Source organism: Nipponia nippon, unplaced genomic scaffold (assembly GCF_047370975.1).
Source record: "Nipponia nippon isolate SJK-2023a ecotype South Korea unplaced genomic scaffold, ASM4737097v1 scaffold_10, whole genome shotgun sequence".
In the NCBI taxonomy this organism is placed as follows: Eukaryota; Metazoa; Chordata; class Aves; order Pelecaniformes; family Threskiornithidae; genus Nipponia; species Nipponia nippon.
Window position 1 is genome coordinate 12,558,201 of NW_028262291.1, and position 16,425 is coordinate 12,574,625.

A 16,425-nucleotide genomic window follows, 5' to 3' on the forward strand; every position below is an offset into this window, starting at 1 on the left:
TTGAAGTATATAATCAGGAAACTTCTAATCAGTCTTTGATCTTAATAAATTGTATACTCTCCAGCCTATGGAACCTGGCACCACATGTTGCGTGGGTGGGTGCTGCTAGGTTATGTTTTAGTTTCAGTGTAAATCCCAATGGCCAGCGAGCTGCAATGAGCTCTGTAACCCAGCAAGAGACTTTGCCGTTCAAGCCTTCGAAGTAGATTTGTGTCGTCTGTCAAAGAACAAACAGATTACCAAGGGATTTGATGTGGCATTTACTGCTAATGGGCCCTTACTGCTGCAACAGCAGAACAAAAAGAAAGTGTTCTTTTAGATGCTGCTGGAAATAAAGGGACATTGTGATAGTGAATTTTGTACAGGGACTCTTCTGCGCTCCCAAGTAACTGCACTTTGCGGGCAGTCACCGAGACTTCATTTCCCCAGCAGCATAAACTGCCAGGCAGCCAGTGCCGTTTGCGAATGTCCATTTCCAGTTGCGCACTCCTGTCCCATCCCCTGTACTAACGTGGTGCTTGGCTCACCCATGCTGAGCTATTTTATCTCACCAAGTTAACAGAAAATATTTGGAGGGTGGAAGGAGGGAAAGTCACACCTGTTTTCTGTCAGCAGTTTCAGGCTGTGGTTTGATGCTGTGATTGTCAATCAATAGCAAAGTGCTGCCAAGAGAACAGATCCATCCCTCTTCCAGCTTGAACTCGCTCACCTTGGACTCTTGTGAGCCTCAATGCAGGTGTAAAGAAAGCAGCGTGTGGGTGCAATAGGACCATCCCTTTCAATGCTAGCCATTAGAGCAGCTTACAGTCAGGTAATGTGAAACTATTCCTTCAGTACATGCTGCTCAGCTTTTTTACATTTGTTCGTCATATATGGATACACTGAGAGCTCTGTCATTACCAGTATAACGCTGGTGCTGGGATGCCAGCCATCAGCAGACAGGATTCTGAAATGTGTTAGGAGGCAGCGAACAATATTTCTTGTAGTGTTCACTGTTCTGCAGAACAACGAAGCACATGAAATAAGATGCCTGCTTACTTTTTATCCAGTCCAAACTTGTATTAAAAATGCCTTTTCTAAGGAGACAAAATACACAGTAGTTCATTTTAAGCAAATTGTAAATCTCGGAAGGAAATGTTATCTGACATAAGTAAATACTACTATTAAAGTAAAGAAACTTGAAGCTGTGTATTTGATAAAGTGCTATATTTAATACGCTGTTTTTTAAAAGGAAGCTTTTCAAATAAGCTGAAAAAGAATAAAATTATATATTACTGTTTGCTTTGTAACAATAACGTGAAATTTTTTTTAACAGTTAAGTGAAAATTCCTTTTGAGATATTTGAGAAGAGGGTAATTTTCTATTTATAATAAGACTTTGGGAAGCACCTCTCAGAAGAGTGAAAACAATTTTTTTTTTCCCAGAGGTGTGGGAAAAATGTAAACTCCAAAAAGCAAATGTCTAATAAATAAAAAAAACAAATTTAGAAAAGGCAAAAGAGGCTTACCTCTGCTTATAGAAAATACTGAAACAGATCCTACTCGGAACAGATTACTTTCTGCTGATATGAAGGCAGAAATAACTTTTCTCATTATTCCAAAGCAAACTTGATAGCAGTTAAATCATAAGACCTTGCAAAACTTTAAATTTCAAAACTTCAGTGTTAATACTTCTGCTGAAGAGGAAAGAAAAAACAGTTCTATAGAAATTTCATTCCATTTCTTCTTGTGAAATGATGTTTAAATTATCGATTGTTGTTTAGTTGCAATGTGGGCTGAGTTGTCAGGAAGATCTCGGACGATTTCACAAAGAAAGAATTTTTAAAGATCGCTAAACATTTTGCAGAGAATCCAAATATGGTCTTTTAAGAAAATAAAGTGACTTTTTTCACTTTTCATGTTTATGGTGTTTCGCAATTTCCTTAATTGAATATCTGTGGTTTTATGCTCCATGAATATCAACCAACAGTGGCTGAAGGTAGCTCTAACAGAATATCCTGATCAGCCACCTCTGTTCTTGTTGTCTTTGCATTTGTTTGATTCCATTAATATAATGCTTCAGTAGTTATGTCCCTTGAGAAAGACTTTGTAGTCCTCAGGCAGGAAACAGATATGTTTGCAATTTCTTGTGTATCCTTGACCGTTTTTCCTGTGTACAGTTCAAGAATGACAATGCTCTTCTCATTCTTGGATATTTTCTTTCTAAGGATCATAATGGCATTACTCTCGCTCTGCATTGTTTTTTTTTTTTAAAGGACATTTTGTTAAAGGACATTTTTCTGCTTTAAATGAATCCAGTCAAATTATGGGTATCCATTTGCTCCATCAGGATTTAATTTGTAGTATTTCTATTAAGCATATTTTACAATCCATTACACATGGCAGTCTTTCCCATATGTTATACTGTTCTTTTTCATATTGCAGCTACTCATAATTTTGTGGGTTTAACTCTTTATTTTGCCTGTCAGCTTTGAGTGAAATATTTGCTTTTAAAATTTTATGTAAATAAATAAGATAGGCATTTATCTGGAATTAGCCATTGTAGTTTGATTCAAATCACATGACAAAAATATCCATCATCAAGGTAAAAAGTCATTAAGTATTTTCATATGCTTCTTGTGTTGGTGAAAGTGAAATGTATTGATTTCATACCTTCAGCATATACCTTCGTATTTTCAGAAATTCTGCTTTGCACCTTGTGGCTATGAGTAAATAAAGATTAAAGTTTCAAGATCAGGATCTATGATATGCTGGTATCTGTAAGTGGACATCACCATACCAGGTTTCTGATGCTACCATGGCTACATACCATTAAAAGGCTGTCATTAACATGTAAAAGTTGTTCAGGCTTTATTCCCAGTGTCTTCTTGAATTGTTGAGATTGACAATGAGGGGATAAATATAGTAATTTCATTTTGACATGCTGCTTCCCTATTACGTAACATACTTTGCTAATTAGCTTATATGCAGAATAATATCCAATAGTCTCTGAAAAGTCATGGTTATAACTTTGCTTTCTATTCCTCCTGTCATGGCTTTGATTCTGTGATCAGAAAAGTTAATATTTCTTTGTTGTAAGAATTTTCCTGATTTCTAAAGTGAAATTTTAAAAACAAATTGTTTGAAAAAATTTTAATGCTCTTTCTGAAGTTTAAAATGTCTGTTGGTTGCTGAACAGAAATCCTCCTTTACTTTCAGACAGTTTACCATACATGAATCAATTTGGAGAGCTGGTAAATTGCAGTATCTATTTTTGATTACTTAAATAAATCAGCAGTTGCTAAGAATTTCTCCTTCACATCAAATTACAATTTTAGATTTCCTATCAGAATAAAGAAAGATAATTTTGGCTAATTTAACTGCTATAAATAATTTTTATAGCATGTGCTTATTTTTCCAATGTATCTTTTGATGTAGGTGGGAGAGAAGGTTTCACAAAATATTTGGTACAAACAATAAATTCATGTTTTTTAAAAGGGCAGTTCTAAAGAAGGAAAGTCACCTATAAAAATTTTTAGAAATGTGGGAGCATTTCAGTAGCATTCTTCCACCTCTACTTAGGGAAACTGGGCAGCATTTCAATTCATTAGTATCCATTATCCCAATCCACTCGTTCTTTTACAAAATTCTTCCATTGAGTTTTGGTTAGTGTGGGCCCGCGAGGGTTATACAGAAATTCTGTATCCTGGTACTAGTTTTGTACAGGATTACTGTTTACTTATGATTTTCTCAGAGCTGGAATACTAGATATTTATGGGACAAACATCCAAACCGAATAGCTTCCTATTTTAGGTATCTTACTAGATAACTAAATAACTAAGCAGAAGATGAGATGTGAAATGAGATGTGAAAGTAAATCATATTTCAGCAGAAGAGACTATTACTCAAATGTTAATGCCTGCATGCATATAGAGACAGACAGTAAGAGAACAAAAACTTTTGTTTTAATCTGATAGGTAACAGTTCAATATTGAGAAATATTGCTTGCCACTCTCCCTATAGGAGAAAAAAAATTAATCTCATATTTGATTTGCATGAAGATTATCTTCCCCTTATCAGCTCTGAATTTAATTTTATATACAAACATACTTTGACATTCTCTTGGCATTTATTCTTTACTGGAATTTGGTTTTGATGTGTGTTCAGTTAAAAAAAAAAAAAAAGAAAAAATACAAAAAGAACATTTAAAATAAAGTAACTAAATCTGTTTTTAGTAGCAGCTATCAAGCCTGTCTGTATGAGCCAGACATACAGTCAGTTGCAAACCTTCAATTGGTAATGCAGGTTATTATAATTCAATGTTATTGCTTTCATGTAAATTTGGCATTTACCTCCCTTCCATGTGAGTACTTTCTATATATGAAACCACTGTTTGTCTGTTTTACCTTCCATTGTCTTTTCTGCTTTATTGAGAAAACTCACTCAACACACTCATAAATCTTGAGCTTATCAGTCTCACTTTGTATATGTATAGCTTTAAAACTGAGCATATGAAATGGTTTTGCATGTGTCTCTTTCAGGGATGAAGATCTTATTACCTAAATATTTTATTAATAATTGTCTTCAGCTGTCTTATTGTCTCTGGAAAAAAAAAAAATTGCCAATCATGGTCACTCAGTGTATTGGCAGACTTGTGTTTGAAGGCTCAAGAAATCCAGAGGGCTTTTGCTGCTCCTTTAAGTAGGTCTGCAGAGGATTTTAATGAAATTGGTAATAATGAAGTGATATCAACATGCAAATGACAAACATCACCGTGTGTCTTCCTAAGTAGATCATATACTGTTCTTAATCCCTGTTTCCTTGTGCCTGTGTAATTTTGGGTTTGGATGACAACCATCTGCTTGACTCAGTGTTGACAGAACACAGTTGATATTGTTAGACTTTGGGGGAGCAATAGTGGTAGGAGTATTTATCCATCAGCTGAAGAGATCTTTCTTGTATATATACTCATTTTCATAGTCTTTTTGATGTGCTGTTTAACGATCATTTGGCTTTTATGGCATTTATACCAGAATCTTTCTGTATGGTCCTCCTGTTCCTTACCTATTCCCTCCCTCCCCAAAGGCTGGTTTGTAGAGGAGCCTTCGTTCTGCCCTGCTTCTTACAAAGAACACGCAACATTCATGGTTCAGATACTGAACTGCTTTCACTTCAGTTCCAAAATCAAAAGTTTATCTCTAAAAACGTGTTTTGATTTCAGTACTGCATGTCGCACCCATGTTTGCTTCTATGTGCTCAGAAATTAGTATGAACACTTTGTTCATTAATTGTTTGATCCTTTGAGGGAGCCTTTGCTGAAGGCTCTGTGCTTTAGAGACTGCTTTTCTTCCTCCTTAGTCTGACAAAGATCAAATAAGTTAATCTCTTGGGGTACTCGTCTGACTCATGTTCTCTGTTACCCAGCCAGAAAGCAGGATAAATTAACCCTCACAAAACTCTGCTGGCACAGCTAAATTGTTCCCCATTTGTGAGCGAGTTTGGCTATGATTTAATCATGTAGCGTGCAGTGCAGTCCTACTCTAATAACAGAACTGCATACTTTTCTAAATGTGAATTGATCCTGAACTGAGTGACATAGCAATTTTTTGGGTTTGTTTTAACTGTGTGTAGTTGATTGGAGATACCGTGTAATTTTTGGATTGACAAATGAATGCAATTTGGCAAGTATTACCTATATGAGTATTGAGTACAATTGTTGCCTCTTATTTATTAGTTAAGCTCATATTTTGTTCATTAGTAGTGCTACGCAGCTACATCTAAAAATAAAAATGAAAAGAGTTTTGTTTTTCTCTACTTTTTTCCCCAGTTATCTTTAGAGCTTGACACTGCCTGGCACAGAACTTGTACTATGCTCTCTCCAGTGGCCTTTCAGAAAGGCTTTTCAGTCTTTGTTGACCCATTTCCTGGATTAGTCTGGCTAAGTTACGGATTATTTTGTCTATTAAGCTTTTTCTTGTGTCCAGTAATTCAAGAATGGCATATTGGCATAATAAAGTATTCAACTAGTTGAGTTTCCAAATCTCATGTTTATAACTCTCTACCAAAGTCTGAAGAAGTTAGTGATAATATTTTGATTTCATGCAATATAGAGGACAGTTAATAATTTGTCGAGTACACTTTGTGTTTGGGGTTTTTTTTAATCATGCTTAAATAAATAGTTAAATTCTAGAACAACAGGAAGCAGGCAGAATGATACATTTGTTGATGTAGGATGTCAGATAATTTAGTACAAATTACAGATTCTTTAAATACTTGAAAACAGTGAAGGTCAGGAAGCCTCCATTCAAAATCTTCCAGCGTATGTATAATATTTTACAGGATGTCTGTCTGTCGGTAGACTGCAAAAGAGTAATCCGTAAAAATCAACTTGTTTGTTGTTTTTCGTGTTGTCTATTTATGCCGTGACAAATTAGCATCGGATGTAGTGTGGAGTCTGAAGACCAGTATACGGTTCAAGGTTACAGACAGACACGATTTTGTCTTGTAGCATGGGAAACTGGGCTCAGGCTGTTATTTGGAACTGTTTGTTTTTGGTAAACAACACGCAGGGCTTGAAACAACACCTTGGTGGCTTGGTCAAATGATTTAATCAGTAGTCTAAATGGTTTAAAAAAGGAAAGTAATCAAAAGTCTTACTATTTATAATTCGTTTGATTTGATCAGATGAAAATTTCCTTCACAGTCATTACATCGTTCATATTCCTGAAAACATATTCCAAAGTACATGTGGAGTGCAATAATTTTGTATTGAGTTAGTGGCTATCATCTTGAAAATAAGAAAATTCCAGATTAGATGTCTATATTGTACACTTCATTTTATTTATTTTATATTCTTCTGTATTGTATACAGAGTATTTAAAAAAAAAAAAAAAAAAAGAGAGAGAGAGAAGGAAGGAAAACAACGGGTACCAAAGAAGCTGTATGGGCTGTACAAGTTTTTCAGTCAGTGGCAGTGGTTAGCCTGGGTTTCACTGTTCAAGTGCATTTCCAAACTGAGTAGCCTGTTTTCAAGAAGTTGGTCAATATTGGTGATTAGCATCTCAATGGAAGAGCACTTCTATTATGCAAAAAAACCAAACAACCCAAACCAACCCAAACAAAAACAAACAAACACCCACCCACCCCCCCACCCCCCCAAACTTCCAAACATCACCTTAGGTCTTAGGTATAAATTTAGTATTCCTTAGGCTGTGAAGCTTTCATTCAGGAAAGAAAAGAGTAAGAGCCAGTGAAGTTCACTTTAAACTGGCTTTTGTGAAAGATACTTAAAGAAATGACCTTATTATTTTTATATTTTTATATGAATTCTGATTACACAGGACAAGTCTAATACTCTCATTGCAGTATATTCATTTGCATTGTAGGTACCTTGCAGAAATGAAAATAATTGTATTTTCAAATGCAAGCACACAAGATTGCTAGTCTTTTTTTTTCTTTTTCTGCTGGAATGTCGCCAGTTTTGGTGAGGTGACTTTCTGCTTTTTATGCATTCAGAACGCAGAAAATGGCCCAGAGAATTTAGAAATAACTTTTAGATGGAGATTCAATCCATTGAAAGTTCCAGGTTCAGCTTGAAGTTAAGAACATCTATAAAGTTATGTCAGTTACACTAGGTAACTATCACGCGTTTCTCACGCAGGTTTCTTGTACGCCCTTGGACATAGCCGAGATGCGCAGACAGGGCGTGCAGGAGATCTGTATCCTGCACTTCGTTCTCTGCTGCTCTACTGAGGGGTTTTCTTGTGCAGGGATTTCAGGCAATGATAGATTGCAGGGCAGTAGTGTACATAGTTCACAGCTGCTTTTAACTGCTTTTTCCAAGGACCTGCTAACTTGGACATGTGACAGGGATTGCCAAACTGGAGAGACAATGCTTCTTATCCCTTCTGATATGTGAGTAGCTGGCCAGTGAGCTTTCCTTGCCCCTACCAGCCTGTTTCCTTGCTTTGGTGATGGCTGTCATCTGTCCCTGTTCAAACTCACAGAGGAGGTTGGATATTTCCCAGTGTCCTTACTGTTTTTTTCCTGCTATTCCTTACAAGACCTGCTGAGTTATGACAGAGATGTGTTTAGGTCCTCTCAATTTTGGAGACTTTCATAAGTTCTGCAAATAAAGCAATGCTTTTGTCTTACTCAGCAAAGCCGGGGCTACATCTGGTGCATTTGTATCACAGCAAACATTTCAAGTTCATCTTTCATAGCAAGTTAAAATGTAGCGAACGTCTGAGAGACCAACTAGCAGAATGTAATAAAACCATGTTTGCAATAAATATTCTTCTGTGTGGCATCAAGTTCATCCATGGGAGATAGTTGCTGAAAATAGTCATCTTAAATATCAAATTATATTGGTGCTGATTAAGCTACAATGAGAAATGCCTTTGTGGAGTACAAACTGAAGCTTTATCTGTGGCCACTAATATGCAGCAAAACCAGACTAATTTCCCCAGTGAAACTATGAAAGCCTCTCAAACTGTATCATCACTGCTTAATAGTTTAAATAAAAAAAGACACTTTGGTTTATTTCTTCTTTTTTTCCCTTCTTTTTATTCCAGTAAGTGTTTCCTTTTGAGTATAGTCCCTTTGTCCTCCAATAAAACCTTGGGAGGAAGGTAGAACTTGTGACCTCCAGGCTTACTGTAGTTGAGTTCAGGTGACAAACTTCTTGTTGTTGTACTTTTTTTTTTTTTCCTGAGTTTTACAGAAACAAAGACCTTATTTTTCTCGTTACCAAGAACATACTCTATTAGGTAGAAAAGCTGAACTTCAGTGGAACTTAGGCACTGAGTTTTGACCTGTCTTCTAACATAGTGTACAAGAACTTGGGTTCTTAAAAGAAACAATCAAGAAAAATTAGCAAGGAAAAAAAAAATTTACACTGACTAGACATCCAAAATTTTCTATAAATTGAAGACACTTACCAAAACCCATTTCTTACGTTGGTAAAGATAAAAATCTAGCAGACATACAAGTTAACACTGTATATGAACATGAAGATTACCTGTATTAGCTATACAAGAGTATATCATTTTAGTATTCCCTACAAGACTCCGTGGTCTTGTGCTGTACAGCCAATGTGTTCTCAATTTTTTTAATAGAATGAAAAAAATCAATGTAACCGTAATATTTTGTTTTGGCTTCATAGACAGGTATCGACACTAGAAGGTCAGAATGTTTTGTGTACATCTCCTTTTTAGAAGGCCAGTGTTCAAATAATATGAAGCACTTGCTGGTGTTCTCCTTATACATAAACAAATAATTTTGATTTCCACTTCATTCATGTATTTTGTTAGTAAAAATTTTGCATTTTTAAGTGCTCATTAATTATGTACTCTTGAGAATTATATATTGTTTTGATATCTGATGAGGAAGCCTATATTGAGAAGAGATTTCAGGTGAAAAATGCTGATACTGGATAAGATTCAAGACTTTTAAAGGTATTAAAATTAAGATATTCCTTCTAGACTCTTGAATCATCATAATGCACCACAAGAGAATGTCATATAGCTAGAAAAAAGGGCGATTTTTTACACAGCTTGATTTCAGTGGAATGCTTTCAGTAAAGGAATGTTTTTATTCTATGTAAAACACAATTTATAGCCAATAACATCCAGAAAATATTTTATATCTGTTACCTCTCAGCATGGGTTGCAATTTTAAGACGTGCAGAATGGACAACCATTTTTTTCAAGAATTTTTACTTATAGATATTTTGATCACAAGAGGTTTTGGTTTTTTAGAGAATTTAGTTGTACCAAATGTTGTGAATATTTGTGAGTTTTGTAGGGATTATTTTCCTCAGTAATAGCTGCCAGAATATTCAAGTTTTATAGAGGATTGCTTGAGAATTTTTATATCTCATTATAGGGGTAGGAGGGGTAGGAAGGCTCTACAGAGGGTTCTGCACAGGCTGGATTGATGGGCCGAGGCCAACTGTATGAGGTTCAACAGCACTAAGTACCGGGTCCTGCACTTGGGTCACAGCAACCTCATACAACGCTACAGGCTTGGGAAAGAGTGGCTGGAAAGCTGCCCAGCAGAAAAGGACCTGGGGGTGTTGGTCAACAGCCATCTGAATATGAGCTAACAACATGCTCAGGTGGCCAAGAAGGCCAATAGCATCCTGGCTTGTATCAGGAATAGTGGGGCCAGCAGGACTAGGGAAGCGATCGTCCCCTTGTACTCAGCGCTGCTGAGGCTGCACCTCAAATACTGTGGTCGGTTTTGGGCCCCTCGCTACAAGAAGGACATTGAGGGGCTGGAGCGTGTCCAGAGAAGAGCAACGAAGCTGGTGAAGGGTCTAGAGCACAAGTCTTACGAGGAGTGGCTCAGGGAACTGGGGTTGTTTAGCCTGAAGAAAAGCAGGCTGAGGGGAGACCTTATCGTTCTCTACAACTACCTGAAAGCAGGATGTAGTGAGGTGGGTGCCGGTCTCTTTTCCCAAACAGCAAGTGATAGGATGAGAGGAAATGGCCTCAAGTTGTGCCAGGAGAGGTTTAGATTGGATATTAGGAAAAAATTCTTCACTGAAAAGGTTATCGAGCACTGGACCAGGCTGCCCAGGGAAGTGGTTGAGTCCCCATCCCTGGACGTATCTAAAAGACGTGTAGATGTGACACTTAGGGACATGGTTTAGTGGTGGACTTGGCAGTGCTAGGTTAATGGTTGGACTCAATAATCTTAACGGTCTTTTCCAACCGAAATGATTCTGTGATTCTATAGGAAAAAAAAAGTGTCATGTTTAAAAAATATATATATATATTCAAAAGTGTCTTAAGATATTTGATGTGGAATGAAATGGTATAAAAAGCTCACTTAACTTGAAAACAGAAACTTGGTTTAAAAGAGTATACTCCAAAGCAATTTTTAAAATCTTTTGGGAAAGGAACAAGGGCAATTTTGCCTAAAAAGGGCAGTTCAAGTTTTTAATTTCTTACAGAGATTGTTTTTTAAGCAGGTAGCAGTTTCTTTGTATTCAAATATATACATACTGTCGTACGTACATACACAAGCAAGGACAGTATTTCAAGTTAGCTTCTAACCGTTCACTGATGAGTGCTATTTCATTCACATAAGGAAGCTATACTGGTTTTTCTTTAATACTGTCCTTATAAAGCAGTTTGTTTTATACTAGCACAGTATTAATTATGCCACTGAAAGCAATAGCAAATATTTGCAACAGTACCTCACTCAGCATTATAACAAAGCCTTCTGTCCTTGAGTCCTCTCAAGTCTTTGCCTTTGATTTCATGAGTCTGTCCTTAGGATTCTTGGAGAACGGACTTTGAAAGCACAAGCTATTATGTTATTGTTTGACTTGTTCATCCTAAGAATTTAGTCTTTTTCTCAAAAACCCTCTCTGAATCCTTGTCCCTTTATTTTTATGAACGAAGCTCCACTCCAGCAAAGCAAATTTTCATTCAACATCATAGAAAAAAAAATTTGTCAAAACATGTAATAAAAATTACTTAAGCAAAACAAAGTGTTAATTATCATATGAATATAGTGGCTCTTCGTAGTCACACTTCTTATTGGGAAGATGATTGCAAGATAAGCAGTAGCTTTGTAAAGGTAATACAGGCTGTCTTACTGATAACACAAGCTATGTCCTCAGGGAAACATCGTACATTCCAGCATATTTCAGGAAATTTCATAAATTTCAGCGTATCTCACATATCTCGGACACGTCTGCTTCTCAGGATGGGACTTTGTTTTAAAGGAAATGTATTTTTGGTTTTCCCTGAAAGCACATGGCTTTGTCTCCTAGGTAAATTATATTGTCTTAAAAAAACCCTCATCATCTGATTCATGAGTCTTACCCTAAATCTAGTGGGGCTTGTTTAAACAGTCAGCTCTTCTTTAACATATCTTTCTAATGACATGTACACTCGTACTGCCCTTTTTTAACCTTGTGACTCCTAGAATGCTCTCCATGGATGAATGTATTTGCTAGGAAGTCTTTGTCATTTTCTTTTGAGTTTGGTACTATGATTTTTTTCCCCCCCATGGAGATACATAAAGGTTCAGAAGTTAAGCCTGGATCAGTGACCAAAATTGACTTCTAGATACACAGAAGGCTATGCAGAAATACACATAATACTGCTTGAAGTCATTATTAAGCATTGCTGGGGTTTGTGCTGAGAAGAGGAAATCCTTAAAGTGGTATTGAAAGGGAGATATAATACAATATATTTGAAATGTAGAAATACATTCAGATAGTATTTTAGCAACCTGAAAAATAGAAAGGAAGCCGCACTAGTTAAATAAAAGGTAGGAAAACTTGGGGTTTGGCAATTTATACGTTTATCATATGCTTTTTCGAAATTTCTCCAGAAAATGGTGCGTTTTAATGTAATTTTGATTCTTCTTTTGGCACGTCATTACAGGTTTTTTGTTTGTTTGTTTTTTCAGGAATCCAAAATGTACTCAGCTTATTCTGTGCTGTGCTTACAGAAAATAAAGTTCTCTTTCACTCCGCAAGTTTTCAGAGGCTCAGTGATGCCTGTAGGGCTCTGGAGTCTTTGATGTTTCCCCTCAAATATAGGTGAGTTGAGTTTTGAATCTTTGAACTCTGGCTAGTTTTATAACTCATTTTATAACTTAAATTACATTGTTCTTAACAAGAGATTTGTACTATGTTTGTTCAAATAAGCAAAGGTTTTCATGATCATATATACAAGTTCTAGTCTGTACACATCATTAATAAAAATCTGGTTGCATCACGACACTGGAAAAAATTAAAGGAGAAACGTCCAACCTACAAATACAGTAGAAACCCTACTCACAGCATCAGTTGGATGGTAAAACTTGACAGTGAAGATCCATGAGTAAATGCATGCAAAAGATATGGGGGAGACCTAATAACAGCCTGCCAACAAGTAAGAGGGAGGTGCATGAAGGGAGAACAAGAGATTGGGGTCACAAACCGAAACAGGGGAGAGGAAGGTTTCTGACTGGATGCAGGGAAAACTAAGCAGTGGAACAAAGAGCCTGTGGTGCTTCCATCCCTGTAGGTTTTCAGGACCCAGCTGGACAGAGCTCAGGGCAACTTGATCTGGATTCAGTCTTGACCCTGCTTTGAGCAAAAGGTTGGACTAAATGATCTGCTGAGGCCCTTTACAATCTGAAAGATTGTGTGGTTCTGAGATAACATCTACATTGGCTTGTATCACAGTTTTAAGTCACTGACAAATGTCCACCAGAGAATGAATTCAAATGAACAAATCGATTCTATCTAAAAAGCCACATCTGAATCCAGCATTTTGAAATGGAAAACTTATGTCAAGCTGTTTGGCTTTTTTAGGACAAAGACATCTAATTCTGACTCGTGTTTTAAAAGATGCTTGTATTTTAGTAGCATATTTTTATTTAAAATATTTCAGAGATGGGCTTCATCTTAATATAGAATAAGAAGGAAAAAAATTGAAAGTGAGTTTGGGAATATGTTTCTTAATGCTAAAGTAGTCATGAGTGTAAATTTTTAATAACTATAAATTAGGTGTTGAAATGCATTGATCAATTTAGATACGGATTTTCATGTTGCTCTGATGAAAACACTAGTGTTCTTAAATTGTCAAATCAAGTAAACTATCTGAAATATAGAATTCTATATATAATGTTTAGTTGTTATCTCAATATCAAAGCAAAAGATTTCATTTAAAGATTCCTTATTAATGATATTTTACAAAAGGCTGAATTGTAAGTGTCTGGCCAAAAACTAGCCATCTTTTTAAAATGAAAGTATTGTGCATAAGTTTAATGTCCCTAGTTACCTAAAAGTTGTGGACAAATATAATGTCCATATAACATAAATGTTATAAATATAGATAGTCTTTTCTTATTTTGCAAAATACTCTTGTTTACAATCAATTGTAGACCCTATAATGTAATAATTTCTGGAGTTTACATGACTGATGTTCTTTTAACAGCATGGCACTTTATAAAGAAGTATTTAATAAATACTTTAATCCTTAAAATTTTTAAAATACAGGTATTTATAGTAAATTTAATATGTAAAAGGAAGATTTTTTTTTTCTTTAAAGAAAAAAGCTGCCCTATGTGAAGGGATAGTCGAGAGCTTTTATTTTATTTTATTTATTCTTTTCACAGCTATCCCTATATTCCAATTCTTCCTGCACAGCTATTGGAAGTTCTCAGCTCACCAACACCTTTCATAATTGGCGTACATTCTGTCTTTCGCAATGACATTCATGAGCTTGTAAGTATGTCTACCCAGCATATTCATAGTCACGATGTGATTTGTGAATGTTTAGTTGCAGAGATTTTCTGTGCTTCAGAGGTGTTTATATGAACAATACGTATACTTTTAAAATATTACCATACAAGACAATCAGTAGGAGAAAAAAGAAAAGCGTCAATTCTTTTGTAAATGCATTGAGATTATAAAGTAGAGGAGGGAAACAACTTGATTCTAGTGCAGGATGGGAAGGAATGGATCCATTTCTAGCTGTGTCCATGTATTTGTCATGAGTTTGAACAATTCACTTACAATTTTCAAATGTATCCTCAATTATTTTATTTTATCCTTACTTTTTAAGTATGTGCTTAGAGAAACTGAACCAGGGTTACAGAGGTACCTAGAACATGTAATTTTACTTAAAGTTGTCCTCATTGTGTCCTTTTGCAAACAGCCTATTAGATCACTGAACACAGACCTGGAGCATCCAGTAACAGAAGTCACTTTTGAAAGTTTGGCCTGATTTCACTTTCTTTGGTTTACGTTCATTTTTTACAGCTAGATTCAGTAATATGAAGTATTTGGAGTATTTCCTTTATCAAAAGCTTTCTATACAGTAAAGTTAATACTGTTTTAATTTGTTTGTTTTAACTTATGTGCAGATCATGAAATTTGAACTGCTGTGTTCTTAAACTATGCTCACAGTATACACTACCAATAATATTTTTGTTTGTTCCTTACAGTTAGATGTAATCATAGCAGACCTGGATGGAGGCACAATTAAAATTCCTGAATGTATTCATCTTTCTCAGCTGCCAGAGCCACTGCTACATCAGACTCAAATGGCTCTTTCTCTAGTATGTTTTGATACAAACCCTATTTTCTATCCTCTTACTGATTTTTAAAGAATGAAAAATGAATTTCAGTATTAATTCACTTTCAAACACACTGGAAATGTGAGATTTAAAACTATGATTCCTGCCAACGTTCCTGTTTTTAGAAGAATTTATTATCTAAAGTTAGAGTTAATATCATGACTAATTTACTACTACAATGTTAGGGATTTTTCCTTCCTAATAATGCTTTTTTACTAAGAGTTCAACCTCAGTGTTTGAGCAGCATTGTTACTATTCATTTTAGCTTCTTTTCTGTTTTCGTAAATTCGTTTCAACTGTACATTGTCTTGAAGTTTAACAAATGAATAACCAATTAGTCTTAAAGTTTATTTGTATGATGCCCCTATATCAATATTCAGGAGTAATTGATTGTACATTAGGGATTCACCAAAAAAAGTAGTTCCGTTTTGTCTTTTTGGTATCATTGTCATAAGTTAGAAAACACCTTATTTAGAGGCTTCTGAAAAAATACTATCTTCAAGAGAAGAATTTTCTGTCTGTTAATCTGTTTCAGATTAATCAACTCTAAAATCCTTAACTATATTGATTAGCTTCATGAACTGTAATAGGAGATTTTAACTAGCTCACTTACAGAAACCTGAAGCTGAGAAATTAATCCCACCTTTATTTCCATACAGTCTTCATAATTTAACTCAATCTGTTATTTGAGGTACTTAATATCAGTGAATATTAATTTGAGAAAGAAGAAAAAAATAATTTGTCCTTTGCTCAGCAAAATGAGGGAAAAAAATTTTGTTTAAAAAATTCTCTAGGTTTTGCATCCTGATTTGGAAACAGCAGATTATGCGTTCCCTCCCCCACGAACAGCTTTATCACACTCAAAAATGCTGGTAAGATTTCTGTGTTGTGTCTGACTTTCTTAAATAGAAAACTGTTGACATTTTAGACTAACTTTCTTTTAAGAATTTCTGCTTTGTGTTTTCTTTTCCATATCCATATCTTTTATAGTATTATTGGTGGAGCAAAGAAATGCATCCTGCCCACTAATAGCATTCTAATGGGTTAGAAGTTTTTATAAACATATTTTTATTAATATGGAAGCACCTTATTTTCTTTTAATATTGCTGTCTATTAAGTTAAATATGTGCCTTCTCTGTTTTGTAGACCAGTAAAGCTGCAGAATTGTACATGAGTGGACAAACTGGTCTATTTGTGTGTGTGTGTGTGTGTGTGTAAATGTTAAAATTAAGTTGTCTTATAGACACCTCACCCCACCCCCAAGAACAAAAAAACTTCAGAAACATTAAAAATGTTATTCAAGATCTAGATCTTAGAGTAAATATGAGTAAAGATAGAAGTGGTAGCTGTGTCAACA

The 16,425-nt window shown here is 35.4% G+C and overlaps 1 protein-coding gene across 4 annotated transcripts in view; it reads left to right on the forward strand.

Annotated features, from left to right (window-relative positions):
• The window catches only part of SBF2 (SET binding factor 2), a 323,859-nt gene that overhangs the window by 188,100 nt on the left and 119,334 nt on the right, over positions 1–16,425 (forward strand). For all 4 annotated transcript variants that reach the window (XM_087745080.1, XM_087745103.1, XM_087745088.1 and 1 more), the window contains 4 exons: positions 12,408–12,540; positions 14,106–14,214; positions 14,937–15,050; positions 15,863–15,940. In XM_087745080.1, coding sequence (XP_087601206.1) covers positions 12,408–12,540; positions 14,106–14,214; positions 14,937–15,050; positions 15,863–15,940 — 434 coding nt within the window. The remainder of the gene's footprint in view (positions 1–12,407; positions 12,541–14,105; positions 14,215–14,936; positions 15,051–15,862; positions 15,941–16,425) is intronic.